General features: G+C 29.1%; 4 protein-coding genes across 5 annotated transcripts; 2 read left to right on the top strand and 2 right to left on the bottom strand.

Annotated features, from left to right (window-relative positions):
• Nucleotides 1-5: 5 nt before the first annotated feature.
• On the bottom strand, nt 6-5,522 carry LOC134827416 (major facilitator superfamily domain-containing protein 1-like). 2 transcript variants are annotated; one of them, XM_063840036.1, is made up of 4 exons: nt 5,037-5,522; nt 3,018-3,294; nt 1,090-2,031; nt 6-367 (listed from the first exon to the last, which is right to left on the bottom strand). In XM_063840036.1, exons 1-4 carry the CDS (start codon nt 5,245-5,247, stop codon nt 205-207), a joined length of 1,593 nt encoding a protein of 530 aa, XP_063696106.1. In that variant the 5' UTR covers nt 5,248-5,522; the 3' UTR covers nt 6-204. The 2 variants fall into 2 exon arrangements, with proteins under 2 accessions (XP_063696106.1, XP_063696107.1); XM_063840037.1 differs by lacking the exon at nt 6-367 and adding an exon at nt 467-493.
• A 1,872-nt stretch (nt 5,523-7,394) lies between these two features.
• On the top strand, nt 7,395-12,519 carry LOC134827417 (probable pseudouridine-5'-phosphatase). Its single transcript, XM_063840038.1, has 5 exons — nt 7,395-7,822; nt 10,340-10,564; nt 11,065-11,125; nt 11,794-11,965; nt 12,029-12,519. Exons 1-5 carry the CDS (start codon nt 7,744-7,746, stop codon nt 12,206-12,208), a joined length of 717 nt encoding a protein of 238 aa, XP_063696108.1. The 5' UTR covers nt 7,395-7,743; the 3' UTR covers nt 12,209-12,519.
• On the bottom strand, nt 12,506-13,530 carry LOC134827418 (NADH dehydrogenase [ubiquinone] 1 alpha subcomplex subunit 2). The gene is made up of 3 exons (XM_063840039.1): nt 13,331-13,530; nt 13,157-13,263; nt 12,506-12,652 (listed from the first exon to the last, which is right to left on the bottom strand). Exons 1-3 carry the CDS (start codon nt 13,426-13,428, stop codon nt 12,561-12,563), a joined length of 297 nt encoding a protein of 98 aa, XP_063696109.1. The 5' UTR covers nt 13,429-13,530; the 3' UTR covers nt 12,506-12,560.
• A 388-nt stretch (nt 13,531-13,918) lies between these two features.
• On the top strand, nt 13,919-24,045 carry LOC134837922 (myotubularin-related protein 13). The gene is made up of 8 exons (XM_063853317.1): nt 13,919-14,461; nt 14,539-14,921; nt 15,456-15,802; nt 16,136-19,085; nt 20,266-21,869; nt 23,408-23,563; nt 23,622-23,843; nt 23,907-24,045. Exons 1-8 carry the CDS (start codon nt 14,407-14,409, stop codon nt 24,043-24,045), a joined length of 5,856 nt encoding a protein of 1,951 aa, XP_063709387.1. The 5' UTR covers nt 13,919-14,406.
• Nucleotides 24,046-25,426: the final 1,381 nt, after the last annotated feature.

Below are 25,426 nucleotides of genomic sequence, written 5' to 3'. Positions count from 1 at the left end.
AATTACCACAGTAAAATAGTTTTTTTTTTATTTCTCCATCGATATATTTGGCTAACATTGATAGATTTTCTTATAAATTTTTTTAATATATCTTTTGTTAAAAAATAAATTTTCTTGAATAATATTTTTTTTTCGATTTTGATACAGAATAGAGATCTTATGTAAAAATAAAATTTTCGTATTATCAACTCGCGGTTGATCGAATTACTTTAATAATGGTTCACAGTCGGAATTGTTCGTGGAAATGTTATCTGCTGCGACGCCCACGCGATCCAAATAACGTTTGCGAATTTCTGCCGTTTGTTCAGAAGACGTTCCTGGAATGTTTTCAGCTGACTCGTTTAATTTCTCCTCAGCTGATGATGAACTGGATGGATAAAAATTGCATTAAAAATGGAAAAGAGAAAAATTAAAACCAAAATTAGTTTTTTTTTTGTTTTATGTACATAAAAAAGTTAGGCAGCGATCCATTGCTCAGTCATTCCTTAAGTGCCTAAAATAGAAATTATTTTTTTTTAATTTCTTTTTTTTTAATTTTGTTTTTTTTTTTCTGATGAAATGATCGTTTTTTGATGAATGACTGCCAATATCTTTTTTAAGCCTTTTAATTTAATTTAATTTTTTTTTAAATTATTTTTTATAATAAAATTTAATAATTTTTTAATTTTAAAAAATCTTCTTGAAATTTAATTAAAAATAAATTTAAAAAAAAAATTGAATTAATTAATTAATTTTTAAAAAAATCTTTTAAAGTTTAATTAAAAAATATAAAAAAAATAAATTAAATTTTGAAAAAGAAAAAATTTTTTAAAATAATTTTTAAATTTATTAATTACATATATTTTTTTTAATTCTTCCAAGTGTTTAATTAAAAAATATAATTTAATTAAATTTTGTTAAATTATGAAAAAAAAAATAAAATTTAAAAAAAAATAATAAAATTTATTTTAATTTTAAAAAAAAATATTTTAAAGTTTAATTAAAAAAATATTTTTAAAAAAATTAAATTAAATTAAATTTTATAAAATTATGAAAAAAAAATTAAAAATAAAATTAAAAAAAACCCTAAACTTGCAGAAATAAACTCACATGAAAGCTGCTCGTAATTCACGTTGCTTCGGCGACATATTCAAAATACCCTGATTTCCTGAATCGTGCAAATAAATGACAATTGTTGCAATCAGAGCAATACAAAGCCATCCAATGAAGAAAATTTCGAGCATGAAAAAGCCTCCTTTATCCACAATAACTCCCGAAATCATCGTAACAACTGCTAATCCCAAATTCTGCACAGACTGACAAATACCATAAGCTGTTCCGAGTTGATATTCGGGCACAATTAACGCAACGAGAGGCCATAAGCTACTTGCCAACATTGAATATGACAATCCGACAGTTATCATGCCGACATATGGATTCACGAAAGTAAAAGCCAATATTCCATGTCCAATTATCGTCGTAATTATCGACAAAAACACCCACATGACATTCCTTCCCGTTTTATCAATCACGAATCCCAATGCAGGACTCGCAAATGCCGAAATAATATAAACGATAGAATTCACAGTATTCGCATCTTCCGGTTCAAATCCGAATTTTCGCTCGAAAAAGACTTTTCCCAATGCGATAAAGGGAAAAATCGCGACATAATAAGCCACACAGATCACTGTAACCATCCAAAAGGAGATTTTAAACGTTTTAATGTCACTCAATCGAGCAATTTCTCCGCTTGCGTTGTTGTTACGGCGCAAAATCCGTTCCGCGCGTTTATCCATCCATCCCAGAATGAGAGCGCTTAACATCGACATGACGCAAGTTACGGAGGCGACGAGCAAAACGACGCCAATGCAAGTGTGTCCTTTGTAAAATTGATTCACGTATTTGTAAAGGGGCTCCATGACGATGAAATTTACTGTACTTCCGACACGAGCGAAGGATAATTGAAGACCGAATACCATATTGAGCTCTTTTCCTTTGAACCATAATACGGCGTAGTTGTTTTGGGCAACGGCAAGAGATTCAGCTCCAATGCTAAAAAAAGAAAATGAAAAAAAAAATTTAAAAAATTATTGAAAATTAACGAATTTTTAATGAATTTGACATGACCCAATGCGAATTTTGAAATTTTTGCATATTAGATATTTTTTAAAAATTCACCCAAAGCATATTTGGAGTTTCGTTTTTTGTCTTAAAAGTTTCTAATGTTCATTTTAAATGATGCACATTTTAAAAAATTTTCCTATTGCACATTTTAAAATTTCATCCTAATGCACATTTTGAAATTTTTTTCATTGCAAATTTTGATTTTTCCTTTCAAGCATATTTCCTTTTTTGAAGCATTATTCACTTTTTTTTACATTTTTACATTAAAAATTTTATTTCAAAGCACATTTTAATTTTTTGTCCCAATGCACATTTTAACATTTTTTCAAAAATTTCATCCCAATGCAAATATAGAATTTGTCTTTTAAACATTTTTAAATTTCTTTCTTTTCAAAAATATAATTATTTTTTTTATATTTTAAATGTCATTTTAGAGCCCATTTTGAAATTTTTATCCCAATGCAAAATTTAAAAATGTTTGCCCAATACACATTTATTATAACATTTGAAGGTTTGCTTCAAACAAAATTTTTAATTTTTGTCTTAAAAGTTTAAATGTTCATTTTGAATTTTTGCCCTAATGTACATTTTAATTTTTTTTTCCTATTGTACTTTATAAAATTTTACCCCAATGCACATTTTGAACATTTTCCCATTCCAAATTTGAAATTTTTCTTTTAAAAATATTTTTTTTTTCAAAATAAAATTTTAAATTTCAAATAAAAATTTTAAAAAATATGCACATTTTAATTAATTTGAATTTTTTCTTTTAAAAATAAATTTTTTTTAAAATTAGAAAATTTTTTATTTCAATGAAAATCTTGTTCCAAAAATTTTATCCCAATGCACATTTAAAAAATTTTAATCTAATTTTTTCTTCAAAATTCTTTAAAAATCAAAATTTTTCTACTCACCCAAAGATAAAACGTCCCAAAACCATGAGCCAAAAAGCATCAATTAATCCTCCAATGGCAAAAACGAGCTGCCCAACCATCAGAATGAACATGTAAATTATCGTTCCAAGCCTTATTCCAAAGACACGATCCATCAAAAACCCTCCGATGAAGCACAGGATCACATTTGGCCATGAATAGATGGAATAAAGAACGACAAATTGCGTCGTACTGAGACCCAAATCAGACTTGAAATTATCCTGCAGTGCTCCGGGATTGTCGTAACAGAAATAAGAAGCTACAAGAAAAAAGTTTTAATGAATTTATTTCAAGTTTTTGACTAATTTTAACAATTTAAAGACAAATTTTTGTACTATTTAAGGAAACTTCGCTTTAGATAAGTGAATTAAATTCGCATTTGAGCTATTTTATGTACGCGCGATTGAAATTCTGTCCATTCCGACGTCTTGAGCAAATGTTTTTTGTTCAATTTCATCAAATTTCGCGCTTTTTTCAGTAAATTCGCGAAATCTTTTTGATCCAAAAGCAAATTTTCAGGTAATCCACAGGGTTCTTTAGCTTCTTTGACATGTTCAAACACTTCAACTTTCTCATCCAGCTCTAATTTTTCATATTTTTCAGGTTTTGTGCGTTTATAGGCTTCTTCAAGGGTCCAAACTGCAATTCTTAATATCGAAAGATCGACTTCCGTGCGCAATTGCTTGATAAATCGACGTTTCGTGTTGTTAATTTTTGCCATGCGAACGCAATTCGTGCATTCTTCCCGCTTGACATCATCTTCCATCTTCTCGCAGCACCAAATTGACGAGTTTACGAGGTAAATAGCTTGGGATAAGGCCCGACTATGAAGACAAGTAGTTGCCAAAATCGTCGCTGTCTCGATCCATTCGCTGTCTTTGAGCTTTTTGGCGTGAATTGAGGCCATTCGACGCAAATATCGCAGCCCAACCTTCATCGACATCCGAAAATTTTCCTTCAAAAAGTAGTAACGCGAGCAAATAATCAACGAAGTTGTGTAAAAATACTCGACAATGTTCTGGCAGTCCTTTAAACGTTTTTTAGCCCAAGCTGGATCGCCATTTTTCAACTTTTCCGGCAACTTTTGGTCGTCTCGCGTGAACTCTTCGTGAAATTTCAAGACATTATTGAGACATTTTCGCGCTTTTTCGGGGCTTTCTTGCTGTTCCAAGTAATGAATCGCCAAATTATTGAGCGTTGGCATACAAAAAAGGGCGTAAAGAGCATTTTCTTTGTACAATTTCTCGTAAACGGTGAACTGCAAGCGATAATAAGTCTCATAATGCCCGATATCCAAGGCATCCATGGGTTGCGGGCGTCCCTGAAGCGCTAATTGCAGTTGACGACACATCGTAGCCTTGCACGTGCCCAAACTGTTCGTGCGATGACAAATTACCAAAAATTCTGTTATCGCTTTAACGGTATTTTCGATGTTAACATGGCTCATCGGTTGTTGCAAATTCTCATCCAGCACAGAATCGTTGATAATTGACTCGATTTGCTCCGATAAAAAGTTTTCCGTGCTACTGAATCCATTATTTGCTCTTTTTTGAGGTAAATTGTGGTCTTTTTTGGAGTTTCTTCTTGAATTTCCGACATTTTTGCGGAAAAAACGAATTTTTTGAGCAAAACACGAAATGTGCAACAAGTAAAATAACCGGGCAACTTCGATTGTCACACATAAAATTCGAATTATCGTGCGTTTGAAGGGAATTTTTAAGATTTCAATTCATAAAAGTCACATCTTTCGTACAATTCTGTATGAGATATGACTTTTTTCGATAAGAAAGGCATCGAAATCAGTAAAATTTATAGAAAACAATGAACTTTAACGTCAAAAAGTGTCGACAAAGGAATTTTTTCGCTTAATGATTGTATTTACACAGCATATGGACCATTATTTCTTATCGCTTGTCTCATGTCAGCCCCTATTATCGCGATTATTTTCACTTATCTAACCCTGACACCCTGAAATTCATTAGAAAATGATAATTTTCTTACCAAATCCAACGAGACACATCAAAATGAGGGCAATAAATCGATGGAAACCCGCTGATGGGTTACAACAAGCCGTCGCTCCGCATCCCGTGAGCACTTCCTGTAACTCGTTATCGACTGTCGGCTGTGAACTTCTTCGCGTTTCGTAATTTTCCGCATCCGACATGTCCTGCAGGATCGGTGTTCGGACATCGTCGTCTATTATTCGAGGCATTTTTTAATTTATTCCGCTATCAGCAACTCTTTTTTTTAATTAGCACAATCACAGCAATACAAAGAAATTCAATGGATGAGTCAGAGTCGGAGTTTTGTTACAATTTTTCTATTTCAGGTGTTTTTGACACATTTTTACGACAGCAAAAAGCCAAGTGAATAGCTTTGGGTGCTAATGACAGCAGCGAAACAATTGAATTGTGACGAAAAGGCTTTTTTTACTGAATTTTTTTGAGATTTTTTGTTATTACGAATCAATCTGCCCCTATATTTTGTTTTGGCGACAATGGATTGGCGACACATGGGAATGTTCAGAAATGATGGTAAGATAATTGAATTAAATTAATTTAACTAAATTTAATTAAATAATTAAATGAAAAATTAATAATTAATTATTATTTTTTTTAAATTAAATTTAAAATTTATTTTAAAAAAATAATAAATATTTTTTTTTAATTTTAATAATTTTAAATGAAATTCAATTTTTATAAAATTTAAATTTATTTAATTTCAATAAAGATAAATTAAAAATTATGTAAAAATTAAAATTATATTAAACATAAAATGTAATATTACAATTAAAAAAAAATTTAATCTTTAAATTTTTAATTTTTGAGCCTTTATTTTTTTTTAATTTCTTGAACTTCTTACAAAATTTCATATTAAAAAAAATCATAATTCATAAAAGAAATAAAAATATTTTTAAAAAATAAAATTATTATTAATAAAATTGATATTTATTAAAATTAAATTTTACAATGAAATAATTATAAATTTTAAATCTTGTTATTAAAAATAAATTATGTAGAAAAAATTTTGTCAAAAAATATTTTTTAAATGAAATTATATATTTGACCCTCAATTTTTAATTTCTCCTCTAAAAAAATTTTAGAAAAAGTAAAATTTAATTAAAAATTATTTTTTTCTATATTTTAATTTTTTTGACCAGATTAAAAAAAATCAAAATATTTTTTTGTTAATTTTAATTATTTAATTTTTAAATTATGAAAAAAAATAAAAATATTTTTAAAATAAAAATCATTTAAAATAAAATAAAAAAAATCAAAAAAATTAAACTCTTGTTATTAAAAATAGTTTTTACAAGATTTTTTTATATTTTTTTAATATTTTTTTTTAATTTCATATTTTGCCTCTAAAATAGTTTCAGAAAAATTAAAATTAAATTAAAAATTTATTTTTTCTTTATTTTATTTTTTTTTTATTTTCAGGCAAAAAAAATAATTTTAGATGAAAAAAAATAAAAATATTTTAAAAAATTAATTATAAGTATTAGGTATCGTATTTTTGAATAAAAATATTATTAATTAATTGCTCTAAAAAAATTTAAAAAATAAATTAAAATATTTTTTTATAATTTTTTTTATTTTAGATGAGAAAAAAATTAACTTTGGATCAAAAAAAGGTAAAATATTTTTTTTTTATAATTTTAAATATTTATTTTTTCAATTTTAGGTCTCAATTCAACATCACCATGGTGTCAAAACACAAAAAAAAATAATTTTTCAAAAAAAATAAAATAATTAATCTTGAAATTCCGATGCATTAAAACCGCCGATTAAAACAATGAGCCTCCTTGAGAATTTTCAAGTCAACATTTTATCAACAATTGACGATGTTCACGCACCATTTCCGTGATTTGCCACACAACGAACGCACGACGACGACGGATTTTCATCTCTCTCGACATTTATTGTCGATAAATTCTGTGTTTTTATCTCGTTCACGAATAGAACGCCACTCGATAGAAATAATAGGTCAAGATCAAAGTCTGTCTTTTTTCACAAAATCAAATGCGTAGCAGAAAAAAAAGATTTACAGAACCGGCTCAAAAATTGATTGACGAAAGTTCGATTTGCGGAAGAAGAAGATTTTTGGTAAAAGTCGTTAAACACGTTTATCTCGCATGTTATTGACTTCAACAAAATTCGTGTTCTGCGTGTGTCAACAAAAATATTTTTTTTTGTTTATTTTGATTTTTTTTAACGAGTTTTTACGAGAAACGCGTGTTTCATGAACTTTAATGATTTTTTCGTGTCTCACGGAAAAATTTTGAATTTCCCTCAAAAAAATTGAAAAACGTCTCACACATACAGAGACAATTTTTTTTTGCAATAAACCAGCTGATCAGCTGTCACTTTCATTCGTTTGGTACACGAGTAGTCCGCATTTCAATTTAATTTTTTACGTAACCCTTTTCGATCGAATTAATTTCGTTGCGCGCTCCTTCCGAAGGTTTTTTATCGGAAAATCAGCAAATCGCATCGTTCATCACGGCCACTCCGCCAAAAGCATTTTCTTAATTGCATTCAAACGACGACACGGCCGTAAATTCAAGACAAATAAAGGCATCTCGCATAAATTTGCTCCGTTCGACGTCATCAATTTTGAGAAATTACACAAAGGGAACGCGCAATCGCGGAATTTTGTTGTTTTGAATTAGGGAAAAGTGCATTTTTTGGCGAAAAACGTTGCAATCATGTTCAGTATAATTGGAAAAATGGCAAAATTAAGACCTGTCAAGGCCTGCATTTTCGACATGGATGGCCTCATACTTGGTAAATATCGAAAAAAATAATTTTTCAGAACGACTTTTCGCTGCATCAATCTTTCACGTGGACCTTTGAGTGAAAATTTTTCAAAAAATGATGAAATTTTTTTTCGTTAAATCATCAAAATCCCGAATTCCGAGCGTAAACAACAAAACACATCACGTATCGTAAAATTCTTGAGTATACACGAGACGCGAGTATATTTAAAATGTTGCGATGCGAGAAATATTGTCAGTACAGAGAAAAACGTTGAGCTAAAAACACAAAAAAATAAATTAATTTTAGTTTAAAAGTTTTTACAAATTAGTCCGAGGAAAAATTTAAAAAATTGAAATTGATTCAAAAATGAAAATCACACAATTTAAGCCTGTAAAGGCATGTATTTTTGACATGGATGGCACAATTTTGGGTTCGTATTTCATAAAAAATGGAAAAATTGGAGTATTTTGTGAATTTGAATCAATTTTTGTTCGAAAATCAAACCAACTTTTAACTTAAAACGAGGAAGTTCGTTCAGAAAAAAATTAAAAAGGAAAAATTGATTGACATTTTTCCGTTACATTACATGCCGAGTACAAGTTTACATTTTTTTCAAGGCCTTTGGCAAGTTTTTCACAATGTTTCTGTGTGATTTGTTTATTATTTATAGAAAAAACCGCTTTTTATGTATCATGAAGAGTACACGTGTAAATAAAAAGTTATTTACTTTTTTTTTCGTTCCCGTGTTGAAAAAAAAAGTCATTAAAAAAGCCGGTCGTTAAAATTTATTTTTTGCGGAGACATAATATTGTGTCACCGATTTTTTGTAGAAATTAAAAAGTTATGTTTCATAATTTTCATTAGAAATTTTTTTTTTTGTGAAAATTCGAGGAAAATGTGAAAAATTCAAAGAAAAATTATGAATAATTATATTTTTGAAATTTTCAAGAAAAAAATTCAAGAAAATTTTAAAAAATTCGGAAAGTTTTTGCAAATTCAGGAAACTCAAGAAAAGTTTTTACATTTATATTTTTTCTATTAAAAAAAATCTTAAAAAATTTACAAAAAAAAATCGCTAAAATTTTATCTCATGATTTTTTGAATTTAAAAAAAAATTTAAAAATTATGAAAATTTAAGAATTTGAAAAATTATTAATATGAAGTAATATTTTTTGAATTTTTACAATTTTTTTTATTAAATTAGATATTTTAACTATTTTGAAGGTAAAATGAAAACAGAATTAAAAAATTCGGAAAATTTATGAAAAATTTGTGAAAAAATATTTTTCAACTCAATTTTTATAAAATAACTGAAATAATGGAAATATGTATCTTATGTTTAATAAAAATAAATTTTAAAAATGAAAAAAAAAATTTTTTTTTGGAAAATTTGAAAATTAAAAAAAATATTTAATTTTAAGTAAATTTTCTAAAATTTTCTTTCATATTTTTCATAAATTTTATATTTTTCACAAAGTAAAAACAATAAAAATCTGAAAAAATTAAGAAAATTCATAAAATTTTTTTTTTATGTGAAAATTCGATAAATTTTCATTAGAAATATGTGAAAAATTCAAGAAAAATTTTAAAAAATTAAAATATGAATAATTCTATTTTTTAAATTGTCTCGTAAAAATTCGAAATTTTTTATTAAGGTTGGAAAAATGAAATAATTTTTATTTAAAAAATTTTTATATAAAATAAAAAATTTAAAAAAATTAAATAAAAAATTAATAAAATTAAAAAAAATTATAAAAATTAATAAATATTACAAAAAAAAAAAAAAAAATAAATAAAATTTTTTCATATTTTTCATAATGTGAATATTTTTCATTATTTTAGAGACAAAAAGTATAAAATGGAAATAAAAAAAAATAAAATTTTAAAAAAATTAAAAAAACTAATTTAAATTTAAGAAAAACTTAAAAAGTTCACTAATTTTTTAAATTAAAAACTTTTCTCATCTATGGATAAAGTTCAACTAAACTTAAACTCAAAAACATGTTTACAAAATTTTCTTAATGAAAATCGTCACTAAATAATTTTTCTATGAAAAACAATAAACAAAATGTTTACGCCGGGTATTTTTCAAAAAAACAAAAACTATCCTTGAAAAAAAAGTCAAAACCTTTGAATCATTGTTCTGAGTAACGATGGAAGTCATTCGTCGCTACCATGAAGGATAAAAATAAACTCTTTGTCACTGCATTGCACCATCTGTTCCTCCATTCGAACAGACTTTCACGTGTTGAACGTGTGCAAATGTCGTTCATATCTGACACATTTATCTACACTTGTAGCTTTTTTATATGAAAACTCGACTTATGGTCTTCAATTATCGCTTTTTGAGGCGAGGATGATCAATTTATGACCAATTAGTTAATAAACCGTCGAGAAAATCGAAGGATAGTAAAGTGATTGATTGATTGCAGCGACGATAAAAGCGATTCTGCGATGAAATTTTGTCAAGTGCCTCATGCGAAGTCACGCGGAGCACTTGATTGCTTGATTAAAGTTGATAAATTTGCTCTCCGAATCGCATAGACACGGAAACGTTGTACTCCAAAGCGACGCAAAACATTCTCGACGAGACGGGCGTCAAACGGACGTACACGTGGGACGTGAAACAAACGCTCATGGGGTTACAGCGCGAAGAAGTGTCGAAACGCATCGTCGAAATTTACGACATTCCCCTGACGTGGGAAGAGTACATGCATCGGCAACAAGAACAAATTGAGATTCTCATGCAAAATGCCCAATTGATGCCAGGTAATTGAAAAAGTGCAAGAATTTTATTAATTTTTTGTTTTTTCTTTTTGATTTTTAGACACGGAGAAAGTTTATCAGAGTGTATTTACGGACATTTGTAAAAAGTTTAACAAGCCTTTTCCCATTGAAACACGCTTAAAAGTCCTGGGAACAACAGAACGAAAATCGTGCGCGATAACTGTCGAAGATTGCCAGCTTCCGTGCACAACCGATGAATTTCTTAAAGAATATCACAAGCTTTCGTTGCAACGCTTAGGCGGTTGCGACATATTGCGAGGTAGATTGTGTGCTTCAGTCGTCATTTCGTTCATTTTTTCTTTTGATTTTTCGTCTTGTAAATATTTTTTTTTATTTTTTTTTCGAGTAATTAACGGTTCGCGCGTCAAAAAACACACGTCTGAGCTTTTTCCCATAATTATTATTTCTCTTAATTATTTAATTAATGTCTTCAGAAGTCATGTGAGCAATTTAAATTAATTTTTTTTTTATTTTTTTTTCAGGAGCTGAACGGTTGATTCGACATTTGCATGATAATGATGTACCTATTGCATTGGCTACAAGGTAATAATTATTCGATTTTTATCATTTTTATTACGAGTTTTTCTTAAAATCGGATTAAAAATTATTTTTATTATCAGATTTGAGAAAAAAAAATTTTTTAAATTTTTAACAAGAAAAAAAAATCTGCTTCGTTCTTCAATTTTTTATAAGATGATCATTTTTTCAATTAATTTTTAAAATTAATTAATTAAAAATTATTTTAATATAATTTATTTTTTTAAATTAATTAATTAATTTATTTAATTTTTAATTAATTAATTTTTAAAATTTTTAATTTTTCTTCAAATTAATTAATTAAAAAATTTTTTAATTTAAAAAATTAATTAAATTTTTTTTTTTTAATTTAAAAAAATAATATTTGTTTTTTAAATTTATTTTCCGTTAAATTAATTAAAAATTAATTCGTAATAAAATTAATTAAATTTTTTTTTAATTTAAAAAATTAATTAAGAAAATTAATTTTTGTTTTTTAAATTTATTTTCCGTAAAAATTTTTTTTTCTGTAAAAAAAATTTTTTAATTTTTTTTTAATATTTTCTTCGAAATTAAAATCAAATAATTTATTTTTTATTTTTAATTAATTAATTTAAAAAAATTTAATTTAAAAAATTAATTTTAAAAAATAATTTTTTTAATACTTTTTACGATTTTCTCTCATTAAATTTCAGTTCTGGCGAAGATTCCGTCGCAGTAAAGACAAAACATCATCAAGAACTCTTCTCGTTGTTCCATCACAAAGTCATGGGCTCCTCCGATCCAGAAGTGAAACAAGGAAAGCCTGCGCCCGACATTTTCTTGATTGCCGCACAACGTTTCAAGGAACAAGTTAATCCAGAAGAAGTAAGTTTTTCCAAAATTTTTCTTTAAAATTCATAAAAAAAAATTATTTTAAATTTTTTTTAGTGTCTCGTATTTGAAGATGCCCCAAATGGAGTGACAGCAGCTGTTTCCGCTGGCATGCAATGCGTTATGGTTCCTGATGAACAAATTTCCAAAGACTTGTGCAAACATGCGACTGTCGTTCTGAAATCCCTTGAAGACTTTAAGCCCGAAGATTTTGGACTCCCGCCGTTCAAGTCATAGAAGAAATTTGAAATTTTTAACAAAATTAACACTTAGCACTAATTTTTTTAAGTTACACATTAATTAGGACTTCACTAATTTTTTAATTTTTGGGAGAGTAGCGAATTCGAATTCTCTACCGCGAATTTACAAAAAAAAATATATTTTTCTAAGCTGACATATTTTTTGAAGCTTCTTGTCTTGTAGATAGTCAAGACGTGTAGATAACAAAAAATAAATGAAAACTAAGAAAATATATCAAACAAAAAAAAAAATAAAGACCTATCATTGTTATGAATTATAGAAAAAAATAAACTATTTTGTCAAAATGAGCTTCGAGATTTATTTATTTACTATTTTTGTACTTTTTCATCTAAAAATTTGCTGTTCCATGTCCTGTGACGTGTTTTAAGACATCATCAGCAGTTGCATTCGTTAAGCTAACTGACTTTTCCTTTCCAAATCCTGAAATAATGAAAAAAAAATTTAAATATTTTATTAAATTTAATATTTTTATTTATTTTAATTTTTTAAATATTCAAAAATTAAATTATTTTATTTTGAATTTAAAAAAAAATAATTTTTTAAATTTAAAATTAAATAAATTTGAATGAATTAAAATTTATAAAAATAAAAAAAATTAAATTACTTTTTTTTTAATAATTTTTTTTCATTTTAAATTCTATTTTTTATTTAATTTTAATTTTTAAATATTGAAAATTTTTTTAAAATTTATTTAACTTTTTTTTTTTTGATTATTTTTGAACTATTATTTTATAAAAAAATATTTTTTAAAATTTTAAAATAATTATTATTTTTTTCTCATAAAATATTAAATTTTAATTAAATTAAAATAATTTTGAATTATTTTAAATTTTTAATAAATTTTTTGCCGTAAATTTTATTATCAAAATCGGACTGATAATTAAAAAATTCTATATTTAAAATAAAAATTCAATAAAAACTCACCATATCTCGCATACAATCTCGGTTGAGCTCCTTCGCATTCCCTTATTAAAATCGGTACCGATGGATTTGCTTGCTTAATTTGCACAAAATGTTTATTGATAAACTCTCTGTGTGATAAAATGACCCATAATTAGAATTGGATTACACAATCAACTCTGAACTTGAACTTGTTACCTCACGCCAGCCGATTCTTTTCCCGTTTGACACACAATAATTCGCATCTCCTTCAAGTTGGAGCCAAATTTGGTGAAAAGTGACATCGAAAGACGCATTTTTCTTGCCTTATTTACAGCGAAAAACGGGAAAATATGGAAATTCTTGCGGTTTGTTGTTGTTTTTCGAGCTCCGAGTTTGACAGTTGAATGAATTTTGACATTTCGATAAACGTCAAATGTTGTTAGGTCGATAAAATTATCAAAAATGTTTTCGATTTCATTCAAATTTTTATATTTTTAAAAAATTAAAAAAATAATAAATAAAAAAAAATAAAAATTAATTTGATACATTTTAATCAATTTTAAATTTAAAAAAATTTAAAAAAAATTTATAAAAAAAAATTATTTTAATTTTTTAAATTTTTTTTGTACATTAATTTTTGAAAAATTTAATTATAGAAAAATTATTTTTTTTAATTTTGATTTTTAAAATAATTTTTATGCAAATTTTAATATTTTTTAAAAAATTATTCAAAAGATTTTTAATAAAAAATGGAAGAAAAATTCGAAATTGTAACAGCCTCCTTCATTCGTTTCATAGATTTCATTTATCGGCTGTCGATCGCTGATTTTATCACTCTTTTCGGTAGAAACAGCTCCTTTCGTTGCATTTTTCGGAAGTTACAGCATTTAATTTTGGACCTGCAATCGAAGGAAGTTAAAAACCCTGCAAAATTCGTGCTACAAGAGGAAAAATCGAGCAAAATTTGAGCCGACAGCCCATCCCAACAAAAACATCATCATTTTTTTTTATCAAATTTCAGTACAGAGTTCTGAGTTATTGAGAAGCAAGCCGATCGTCGTCGTATAATCAGTTCCAATTAATTGCAATTAACTGCGGGTCTCGATCTCGACTATTCTGATTCTCCCTCCGATATCAAAAAAAAAAAAAAAGTTACATATGACGTCGTACACGACACATAAAAATAATAATATGTTAATGATACGACGAAACTGAGAAGGAATTTGGATAGTTTTTCGTACACACACTCACAAATAATTAAATTTGTATTGTTTGTTACTTTGCGCTGGAGAATGTCACGCTTAGCCGATTATTTCGTTGTGGTTGGATACGATCATGAAAAGGAGAGTAAGTGAATTCAATGGGGTGTTGTTAAAAATTTTATCGAAATTCTAACACTTTCAAAAAAAATTTTTTTTTTTTAGGAAGCGGAACTCGTTGCGGCAAAATTCTCCAAAGATTTCCCGAGAAAGATTGGCCTGATACTCCCTTCATCGAAGGCATTGAATGGTTTTGTCAACCTCAGGGATGGGCTTTGTCGACAGAAAAGCAAGAACCGCAATTTTTCGTCTCTGTGCTGACAGATATCGATGCCCAGCATCACTATTGTGCCTGTTTATGCTTTAACGAAACAGTTGCCATCACGCCAAGCAAGCCTGTCGATGACGAAGAAGAGAGTTTGGGCATCGGAAGTACGGGAAATGCTCTGATATTATCAGGCCCGCCCGCAATTTTGCATCATAGTGTCATGTATGCGCCAAAATGTCTTGTTCTCGTGTCACGCTTGAACTACATCGAGACTTTTAGAGTGAGTATCCCTCGTTTCAAGGTTGAAAAAAGGTCGAAGATGATTTTATATACATTTTTCTGCAACTCACTATCATAATTTTTGTCAGTCTCAGTCTAACTTTTTAATTTTAAGTGATAAAAGACTCAAAGTAGGGTCAAAACATAATGAAATTTTTCGCCCAAGGTACTCTCATCATTAGATTTTCAAGTTTCATGCATCATATGAGACCCCCCATATAAGCCCATATACTAAAAATCACAAAATTGACCATAATACAATAAAAAAAAAAATCAAAAAAAAATGTTTAAAAATTAAAAAAAAAAAATAAAAATATATGAAAAAAAGTGAAACACTGTAAATAAAACTTTTTAAAAAACGAACTTAAAAGTAAAAAAGAAGGGTTATAAAAACGCACTAAAAATGATAAAATAAGGGCCTTTTGTTAGTCTAAAAATGTAGAAAAAAAATTTTTTTCATCTATTTTTAATATTTTTTTGCCTAAACATTTTTTTTTTAATTTTTTTTTATTTTTGCATTTTTTTCTCTTTTTAGAATTGTCTCGGAACGATATTTACAGTGTACACGGAATCGTTGCCATATGCATTGGAGAGTTTGATTGGAAATATTTTGGGATGCATTCAAATTCCGCCGCCCGGAGGCCCGCAAGTGCGTTTTTCGATTGGAGCGGGAGATAAACAGGCACTTCAACCGCCGTTATCAGCAACACTTCCCGTGACGGGATCATGCGTGCATGGATTATTCCAACAATTGGGCATAAAAAATGTTTTGTTGCTCTTTTGTGCCGTGATGACGGAATCAAAAGTCTTGTTGCATAGCAGTAGTTACAGCCGACTAACGGATGGTTGTCATGCACTTACTTCCCTTATGTATCCTTTCCGGTAAGAAATGATTTTTTTTATCTTGTTAATAATTGATGAGTAGAAAAAGTTGGAAAAAAATTATTAAAATTTTTTTGAAGCTTAAAAATTATTAAATATGCTGTCAAAATGAAAATTACGTATTTTTTACGTATTTTTTTTACGTATTTTTTTTACGTATTTTTTACGTATTTTTATTTTTCAATTTTCAACTTTAAGAAAGACTTTTGAAAAAAAAATAAAAATTAGAAAAAAAATTATTTTAAAAATTTTTTCATAGATATTTTTGAAACTAAAAAAAATCAACTAAATTAAAATTAAAATTAAAATTAATTTTCTCCCATTTCTTTTCAGTTTCAGTCACGTTTACATTCCCATCTTGCCGGCATCCCTCATCGAAGTCCTTTCAACCCCCACGCCCTTCATCATGGGCGTTCACAGCAGTTTGCAGCCCGAAATAAACGACGTGCTCGACGTCATTATCGCCGATTTGGATGGCGGTTCAATTGGCATTCCCGAATCTCTTGTACCTCCGTTGGCAATTCTTCCGCCTGCGCTATGGAAATCCACGCAAGAAGCCCTGCAACACGTTCTGCAACCCGAATTAGCCCAAGCTGACATGGCATTTGCCGTACAAAGTCCCGCCTCCTCATCAAAAACCGCCGCCATCCTCGACAAGGAAATTCGTGCCGTATTTATGCGTCTCTTTGCTCAACTCCTGCAAGGATACCGCAGTTGTCTCACCCTCATCCGAATTTACCCAAAACCCGTGATAAAATTTCACAAAGCGGGATTTTTGGGGGCACGCGAAATGATAGACTGTGATTTTTTATCGAGATTATTAGACAGTATGTTCTTTTCGGAGTTCGTGTCAGAACGAGGACCTCCGTGGCGTTCCTGCGATGCATGGGACGAACTTTACAGCTCGATGAACGAATTGCTAAAATCCGAATCTCAGGACCCGAAATTGATATTACCTCATATTCAGGAGTTGGGTTTGCAACTTTACGCGAACGAAAATCCCAATCCGACAATTTATCCGCAAAAAATCCTGAGACCGCCTGATGGAGCGAACGCGAGATTGCATCAACCTGCCATGCCGCAAATTGATGCGACGCAAGTTCAGCGAATTATCGATGAAGGACTCGCGCGAAATGATTTACAAACGCGAATGCAATCTTTTAGCAAGACGCCGCCCCGAATCGTGCCAATGGGATGTCACTTGCAATCGATTTCCGATGGAAGACCTGTCGTTAACAACACGGCACGACGCTTAGAAGTGCTTAAAACGTGCGTTAATTGCATTTTCGAGAACAAAATTGCGGATGCACGAAAAAGTTTTCCCGCCGTGATGCGAATTTTGAAGCAACGTGATGCCCGGCTGACGTTATGTCGTGAATTAGATAAAAATGTGCAAGGCAACAAAGCTGTTTTAGACAATCAACAGTTCGATTTAGTCGTGAAACTCATGAATCGTGCGTTGCAAGACGACTCTTCGTTAGACGAACATGGCGTAGCTGCCGCTTTACTCCCATTATCGGCTGCATTTTGTCGAAAACTCTGCACGGGAGTCATCCAATTCGCCTATAGTTGCATTCAGGACCACCCGGTATGGAAAAATCAGCAATTTTGGGAGATGGCATTTTATCAAGACGTTCAAACACAAATAAAACAATTTTATTTGCATCGAAATCAGGAAGAATCGAACAATTATCGCACAAATTTGTCATGGGCGGGCGAAAATTCGTATGGTTCGACCCTTTCGATGAAGGAAAAAAAGGATTTTCGTACCTCCCTGATGCCCCGAATCCACGAACCATCAGCTTTGGAAATTGCCGCGGAGCAATTACGCTTGTGGCCTTCGTTGGATGAAGCAAAACGCAAAGAACTCATCGATTCTGAGGAAAAAACGGTTTTTAGTCAGGCAACGCATTACGCGAATCGAATGGTTTTCCTCATGTTACCTTTAGATATCAACCTGAACGTGCGAGTGCCGAAAATTAATGCTCATGTCGACGACGACAGCATCTCGAATAGCGTAATTGAGTCGCGGAGTCAAAGCGGGCACTCTGACGAGGGTTTTGAGGAAAGTGATCCGAGCGAAGTTGGCAATCAAGTCATCAAAACTGTCTGTAAATTCATCGATCGCATCTGTACGGAGGGAAATGTGACCTTGGATCATATCAAAAGTCTTCATAGGATCGTTCCGGATTTGGTTCACATGCAAATTGAGACACTCGAAGCCGTGAATCGCGAATCGAAACGCATTCCGCCGATTCAGAAGCCGAAAATTCAGCGTCCCATGCTGTTATCGGGCGAAGAAATCATCGGAGATCCGCTCCGGAGTTACTTGCTGTCAGACGGGCGTGAAGAAACGATCGAAGGAAGTAATTTATTTCCGGCGGAAGGAGCGTTGTTTCTCACAAACTATCGTGTTATCTTCAAGGGAACGCCGTGTGATGCTCTCGCATGTGAACATAGCATCGTTCGAGCTTTTCCCATCTCATCTTTGACCAAAGAAAAACGAATTTCCGTTTTGTACTTGAAACATCTCGAACAAGTGTTGCCGGAAGGGATGCAATTGCGCTCCTGCACCTTCCAACTGATAAAAGTCGCGTTTGATGAGGAAGTCACGCCCGAATATATCGAAATGTTCCGCAAACAAATCCAAAAAATCCGACATCCAATCGACGAATTCGGGTATTTTGCTTTTGCGAGTCACGGAATTGTCCTTCAGACCCCCATGCACAAAGGGGGCAAAGAGAAAAACGCAACTTTGCGAGGTTTGGCGAAACGAACTCTCATGCGAACAGCGAAAAAGGCGGGATTTAACAAAAAAGCCAAAACTCGAAAGTATATTTTCTCCGAAGTAGACATTGATGAAAATGCTCAAGCCAATGATAATGAAGATGAGGATCTCTCCGACGATATGGCAGATACGATACCGCGACATGTGACTGTAAAAGATGTTGAACGGCTCAAAGAGCGGGGTTATGTTAAAGATTGGCTTCGTTTAGGATTGGGAGATGTTCAGTCGGGATATCGGATAACGACGTCAAATTGTAATTACAGTCTTTCGCGCACATATCCGGCGATTTTGGTTTGTCCGAAGGAAGTTAATGATGAAAGTGTGAGGAATCTCGCGAAATGTTACAAAAATCAACGAATTCCAGTGCCAACGTGGCGGCATCAAAATGGAGCTGTGTTATTGAGAGGAGCAGTGCCGTTAGCAAAAGGCGTGATTGGGATGTTTAAAGGACATCCGAGTTCGACGACGACTTCTGTGGATGGCACGAGTTTTCAGGTGAGGTTTTTTTTATCTATTTTTTTCTGAAAAAAATTTAAAATTTTATTAATTTTTTTTTTAAAGTAAAAATTAAAATTATAGTTTTTTTCAAAAATATTTTTTTATATTTTTATTAATACCTAATTAAAAGTTTTTAAATTATTAAAAAAAAATTAAAAATTTTCAGTTTTTTAAATTTTTTAATTTGTTAAAATTTCTCTGATCAAAATGATTTTTTTCATTAATTAAAAATTTTTAAATTATTTTTATTTAATTAATTTTTCAAAAATTGAACAAAATATTTTAAAATCTATTTTTTTTATTTTATGAAAATTTATAGAATAATTTTATTAAATTTATTTTGTTGTTAAATTTTTTCTTTAAAAAAAATAATAATTTTTTAATAATTTTATTTTTAAATTTTTTTTTATTTTATATTTTTTTTAAATTTAAACTTTATTTTTAATTTTTTATTTTTTTTTAAAATTTTAATTTTTTTAATTTTTTATTTGATAAATTTTTAAAAATTTTTAAAAATTTTTAAATTATTTTTATTAAAATTTTTCAAAAATTGAACAAAATATTTTAAAATCTTTTTTTTGAATTTTATGAAAAATAGAAAATTTTATTTATTAAATTTATTTTAAAAATTTTAAATAAAATTTTAAATTTTTTTTTTAATTTTGATAATTTTTAAAAACTTTTAAAATTTTTACATTTTAAAATTTTTATAAAAGTAAAAAAAAAAATAAAAAAATTAATAAATCTTTTTTTTAAAAAAATTTGGAAATTTTTTTAAATTTCTTTAAAATTATTTTGAGAAAAAATTTCAAAAATTAAAATTTGAAAAATTAAAAAAAAATTAAATTTGAATAATTGAAAAAGTTAATAATATTTTTCACTAAATAAAATTTTTCATTTTTTTTAATGTTTTAAAAACTTTTGAAATGTTTATTTATTTTTTTTTGTTCAATTTTTATAAAAAATAAAGTTAAAAATTTCTTTAAAAAATAAAAAAAAAATATTTTTTTAAATTTTGTAAATTTTTTTTTAAATTCATTTGACTAAAAAATTCTTAAATTAAAAAATGGAAAATTCATAATTTTTTTTTAAATTATTAAAATTTCTTTGAATTACTCTTTAAAATAATAAAAAATAATAATTTTTATTTTTTACTTATTACTTTTTTTATTTTCAGGAACAAGACAGATACTTTGTTCAAGTAATCCGAACGACGCCGCAAGCAAAAAGCCTTCGTCACGCATGGGGCTTATCCGATTCTAACGTATCGATTGACTCATTAGCGATGGCTGTCACGAGTATGCGAAGCCCAAACTCCTCCGGAATGTCAGCTATCACGCCAGATTCGAATCGTCGCTCGAATGTCGTCAGTATGTACGGCGCCCCATCATCCGGAAACTCCTCATTTTCAACTTTTGGCAGAGCTTCCCAAAGCAAAGGCAAATGGAATTCCCTCAAACCGAGTCCAGCTCCTTTGCGCGACGTGAATTCGTACGAAAATAATCAACAATACACGATAAATCGCGTCCCATTGTACTTCCTCGGAGAAAAATCTCACTCGAAATCGGCAAAATTGTCGGAAATGTACGCAGAATTCATTCCCGTTGACTACACGGATGTGCGACATTCGCGATTGGCATTTAAAAAACTCATGAGAGCGTGTTTGCCGTCAGTGACGAACACGGAACCGGATCAAACGTTTGCGAAACTCGTCGAACAATCGGAATGGCTGCAACAAATTCGTGGATTGCTCCAATTGTCGGGAGCGATCGTCGATTTGATGGATTTGCAAGAGTCGAGTGTTTGTTTAGCACTTGAGGATGGATGTGATGTCACGGCGCAATTAACGTCGCTTGCTCAATTGTGTCTGGATCCGTATTATAGGACGATAGAAGGTTTCCGCGTGCTAATTGAGAAAGAATGGCTCGCTTTTGGTCACAGATTTGGTCATCGAAGCAATTTAAAGCCCGCCAGTAGTCGTTCAGGATCTCCGTTTGCGCCAACTTTCTTGCAATTTCTCGATGCTGTGTACCAAATTCATCTCCAATTCCCGCTGGCATTCGAATTTAACGAATTTTATCTCCGTTTCTTGGCATATCACTCGGTTTCATGTCGTTTTCGTACTTTTCTCTTCGATTGCGAGCTCGAACGTGTCGATATTGGCATCATGACAGTCGAAGACAAACGCGGCTCCTTAAATTCTCATCATAAAACTGTCGTTGATACCGGCGCAGGGTCCGACGACGACAATATCTACCCCGGAGGACCTCGAACCACAAATACATCCGCTCAAAAACTCGGCGCCTCCGTTTTTGACTACATCGAACGACAAAACACGAAATCGCCGATGTTTTTCAACTTCATGTACACGCCAGATCCGGATCGGTTGGTGCTGAGACCTCAAAGTGCGCTTTCGATGTTGGAAGTTTGGCCATTTTACACGAATGAGGAACTCGCGCAAGGACCTCCGTATGATCCAGAAGTACTTTCGCACGACATGTACGACGACGATGACGGCGATTATCAAGGAAGTTCGGGAGAAAATACGGGAAAGAGGAAAGTTGTCATGGTTGGGTATGATAGTTTGGATAAATGTGACCCCGATGCATTTAGTATGTTGATGGAGAATTTGAAACAAGCGGAATCCGAGAGAAATCTCTTGCCACAGAAATGGAGACAAGTTTGGGATAAACTTGAATTACCGCATTCGGATTCGCTGACGAGACATGCTTCGTTTTCGAGTGCTTTGGTTAAAAGTCACAGTCGATTGCAACATAAGAGGTGAGAAAAAAAAAATTTTTTTTAATTTTTGAAAAATTTTAAAATAATTTTTAAAAAATTTTTTTCAAAATTTTTATGAAAAATTATTTATTTAAAAAGTTTTTTCGAATTTTAACAATTTTTTTAAGAAAATATTTTTTTTATTTAATTTTTAAAAAGCAATTTTTCTTAAAATGAATTTCAAAATATTTTTAATGAAAAAAAAAATCGAATAATTAAATTTTTAAAAATTATAAAAAATATTATTTTTTTTAAGTTTTCATGAATTTTTTTTTATATTTTTTAAAATATTTTTTTTTAATTTTTAACTTTTACATTATTTTTTTTTAAATTTCATAAAATAAACAAATTAAAAAAAATAGTTAATTTTATTATTTTTCTAAATTTTCTATTTAAAAAAAATATACCTATCAAATTTAAAAAGAATTTCTTTGAATTTTCATATTTTTTAAATTTTTATAAATTATAATTATTTATTGATTTTTATGAATTTAAAAAAAATAATTTTATGAATATTTTAATTTTTTTTAAAAAAAATTTAACTTTTAATTAATTTTTTAAATATTTATTACTTTAAAAAAAAAAAAATTTTTACGAAAATTTTTTTTTCCTTTAAAAAAATTTTTTAATTGCCATTTTTTTACTTAAAAATTTTTTTAAACTAAATTTTTAACGAAAATTTAAGCTTTTCTAAAATTTAAAAAAATATTTTTTGAATTTTAATTTTTTTTTATTTTGAAGAAATTTTAGTTTTTATGAATTTTAAAAAAAAAATTTTATTTAAAAAAAAAAATAAAAAAATAAATTTTTTTTCTTATTTTTTGAATATTGACAAAATTTATAATAATAATAATTATAACAATTATAATAATTTTTATAAATCTTTTTAGATCTACTTTTTTGCGTGGAATTTTTTTGAAAAAAAAACACAAATATATGGTAATAAAAATGGTTTTGAAAAAAATTATCTGGCGTGCATCAAAAGTTTTTCGCATCCGCATCGCTTTTTTTTTAATTTTTACCAAACATTTTATTTGAGAAACGGTTTAATAATTTTCCCCAAAATTTTATTTTTTTTCACTTTTTAATAAAAATTTTCCATTTTAGAAAATTTTGCGCGGATTCTGTTCCAAAAATTGCACCAAATAAAAGCTGTCGAAGGTCCCCAACAAACACTGACACGGAAAAATAACGGAAGTGTTGCTTTCGAATCATTTATTGATTTTTTAAAAATTTTAAAAAATTGATTTTTTTTAAAGAAATTTTTTTGATTTTTATGAAATTCCAAAAAATTTTCAAAAATCATGAAAAAAAAACTTGGCGGAAGTTCAATCAGTTTTTCACAACCATTGCCCGCAAAAAAAAAATAAATTAAACATTTTTTTTAAAAAAATTAATAATTTTTTTTTTAATTTTTAGCTCAAAACGAGTAAAAGAACGTATTATTTCTATGCACTCGACGAACAAAAGGCTCGCGAATGGATTGACAAAATTCAAGCATGTCTCCAATAAATCAAATTCTTTTAAATTTTTTTCAGATCTACTTTGGAAATCATCATGCGTGGAAGACTGTCTGGCGTGCATCAAGAAAGTTTTTCACATCCGCATCGCTTCGAAAAACATGCATTTACGACGCCAACACATTGTAACCATTGCAGTAGTCTCTTATGGGGTCCTGTGAGAAACGGTTTAAGGTAATTTTCCCCAAAATTTTAATTTTTTTCACTTTTTAACGAAAATTTTCCATTTTAGATGTATGGACTGCGGCAATTCATATCATGAAAAATGCGCGGATTCTGTTCCAAAGAATTGCACCAAATACAAAGCTGTCGAAGGTCCTCAACAAACACTGACACGAAATCAAGGCGATAACGGAAGTGTTGCTTCGAGCGCTAATACTGCTGGACAAACGTCGAATCAGGACATTTACAACAAATTTGGAAGTGATGTCGCTGAAAATAAAACTCATGAAGGGTAAAAATTATTAAAAAATTGATTTTTTTTAATAAAAAATTATAAAAAAAATATTTTTTTTAGATATTTGTACAAGAGAGGCGCTTTATTGAAAGGTTGGAAACAAAGATGGTTCGTTTTGGATTCAATCAAACATCAAATTCGTTATTTTGACAACATGGAGGACAGTAATCCGAAAGGATTTATCGGTAAATTTCTTTAAAAATTCAAATTTCAATTTTCTCATGAAAAAAAAAAATTTTTCCTTTGACATAGTTTTGTTTTAAAAACTAAATCAAGGCAAAAAAACTTAGCTCTAATTTACATTTTTAAACATTTTTCAACTCAAAATGAAACTGAAAAAAAATTTTTCCTTTGACATAGTTTTGTTTTAAAAACTAAATCAAGAGCAAAAAAACTGTGTCAAAAACAGTGTCAAAGCAATTTTTGTCAAATCTTGCTCCAAATGGATAAAAATTTGTCAGAGGGCTCTAATTTATCATTTTTAAACATTTTTCAACTCAAAACTGCCAAAAAATTGAAACTGAAAAAAAAATTTTCCTTTGACATAGTTTTGTTTTAAAAACTAAATCAAGAGCAAAAAAACTGTGTCAAAAACCGTGTCAAAGCAATTTTTGTCAAATCTTGCTCCAAATGGATAAAAATTTATCAGAGGGCTCTAATTTATCATTTTTAAACATTTTTCAACTCAAAACTGCCAAAAAATTGAAACTGAAAAAAAATTTTTCCTTTGACATAGTTTTGTTTTAAAAACTAAATCAAGAGCAAAAAAACTGTGTCAAAAACTGTGTCAAAGCAATTTTTGTCAAATCTTGCTCCAAATGGATAAAAATTTATCAGAGGGCTCTAATTTATCATTTTTAATTATTTTATAACTCAAAACTGCCAAAAAATTGAAACTGAAAAAAAATTTTTCCTTTGACATAGTTTTGTTTTAAAAACTAAATCAAGAGCAAAAAAACTGTGTCAAAAACCGTGTCAAAGCAATTTTTGTCAAATCTTGCTCCAAATGGATAAAAATTTATCAGAGGGCTCTAATTTATCATTTTTAAACATTTTTCAACTCAAAACTGCCAAAAAATTGAAACTGAAAAAAAAATTTTCCTTTGACATAGTTTTGTTTTAAAAACTAAATCAAGAGCAAAAAAACTGTGTCAAAAACCGTGTCAAAGCAATTTTTGTCAAATCTTGCTCCAAATGGATAAAAATTTATCAGAGGGCTCTAATTTATCATTTTTAAACATTTTTCAACTCAAAACTGCCAAAAAATTGAAACTGAAAAAAAAATTTTCCTTTGACATAGTTTTGTTTTAAAAACTAAATCAAGAGCAAAAAAACTGTGTCAAAAACCGTGTCAAAGCAATTTTTGTCAAATCTTGCTCCAAATGGATAAAAATTTATCAGAGGGCTCTAATTTATCATTTTTAAACATTTTTCAACTCAAAACTGCCAAAAAATTGAAACTGAAAAAAAATTTTTCCTTTGACATAGTTTTGTTTTAAAAACTAAATCAAGAGCAAAAAAACTGTGTCAAAAACCGTGTCAAAGCAATTTTTGTCAAATCTTGCTCCAAATGGATAAAA

Source organism: Culicoides brevitarsis, chromosome 1 (genome assembly GCF_036172545.1).
Source record: "Culicoides brevitarsis isolate CSIRO-B50_1 chromosome 1, AGI_CSIRO_Cbre_v1, whole genome shotgun sequence".
In the NCBI taxonomy this organism is placed as follows: Eukaryota; Metazoa; Arthropoda; class Insecta; order Diptera; family Ceratopogonidae; genus Culicoides; species Culicoides brevitarsis.
The sequence above is the reverse complement of the archived record's forward strand: the minus strand, read 5'-3'. Positions and strand labels throughout refer to the sequence as shown.

Excerpts from the sequence above, each read along its gene's own strand:
- LOC134837922 (XM_063853317.1), top strand. The coding sequence starts at position 14,407 with ATGTCACGCTTAGCCGATTATTTCGTTGTGGTTGGATACGATCATGAA. Across the intron at positions 14,462-14,538 it reads ATACGATCATGAAAAGGAGA|GAAGCGGAACTCGTTGCGGC; the intron begins GTAAGTGAATTC and ends TTTTTTTTTTAG. Across the intron at positions 23,564-23,621 it reads CCTGTGAGAAACGGTTTAAG|ATGTATGGACTGCGGCAATT; the intron begins GTAATTTTCCCC and ends TTTCCATTTTAG.
- LOC134827417 (XM_063840038.1), top strand. The coding sequence starts at position 7,744 with ATGTTCAGTATAATTGGAAAAATGGCAAAATTAAGACCTGTCAAGGCC. Across the intron at positions 7,823-10,339 it reads CATGGATGGCCTCATACTTG|ACACGGAAACGTTGTACTCC; the intron begins GTAAATATCGAA and ends CGAATCGCATAG. Across the intron at positions 10,565-11,064 it reads AAATGCCCAATTGATGCCAG|GAGCTGAACGGTTGATTCGA; the intron begins GTAATTGAAAAA and ends TTTTTTTTTCAG.
- LOC134827416 (XM_063840036.1), bottom strand. The coding sequence starts at position 5,247 with ATGCCTCGAATAATAGACGACGATGTCCGAACACCGATCCTGCAGGAC. Across the intron at positions 3,295-5,036 it reads GATGTGTCTCGTTGGATTTG|CTTCTTATTTCTGTTACGAC; the intron begins GTAAGAAAATTA and ends TTTTTCTTGTAG. Across the intron at positions 2,032-3,017 it reads TTGGGACGTTTTATCTTTGG|CATTGGAGCTGAATCTCTTG; the intron begins GTGAGTAGAAAA and ends TTCTTTTTTTAG.
- LOC134827418 (XM_063840039.1), bottom strand. The coding sequence starts at position 13,428 with ATGCGTCTTTCGATGTCACTTTTCACCAAATTTGGCTCCAACTTGAAG. Across the intron at positions 13,264-13,330 it reads AAAGAATCGGCTGGCGTGAG|AGAGTTTATCAATAAACATT; the intron begins GTAACAAGTTCA and ends TTTATCACACAG. Across the intron at positions 12,653-13,156 it reads GAGATTGTATGCGAGATATG|GATTTGGAAAGGAAAAGTCA; the intron begins GTGAGTTTTTAT and ends TCATTATTTCAG.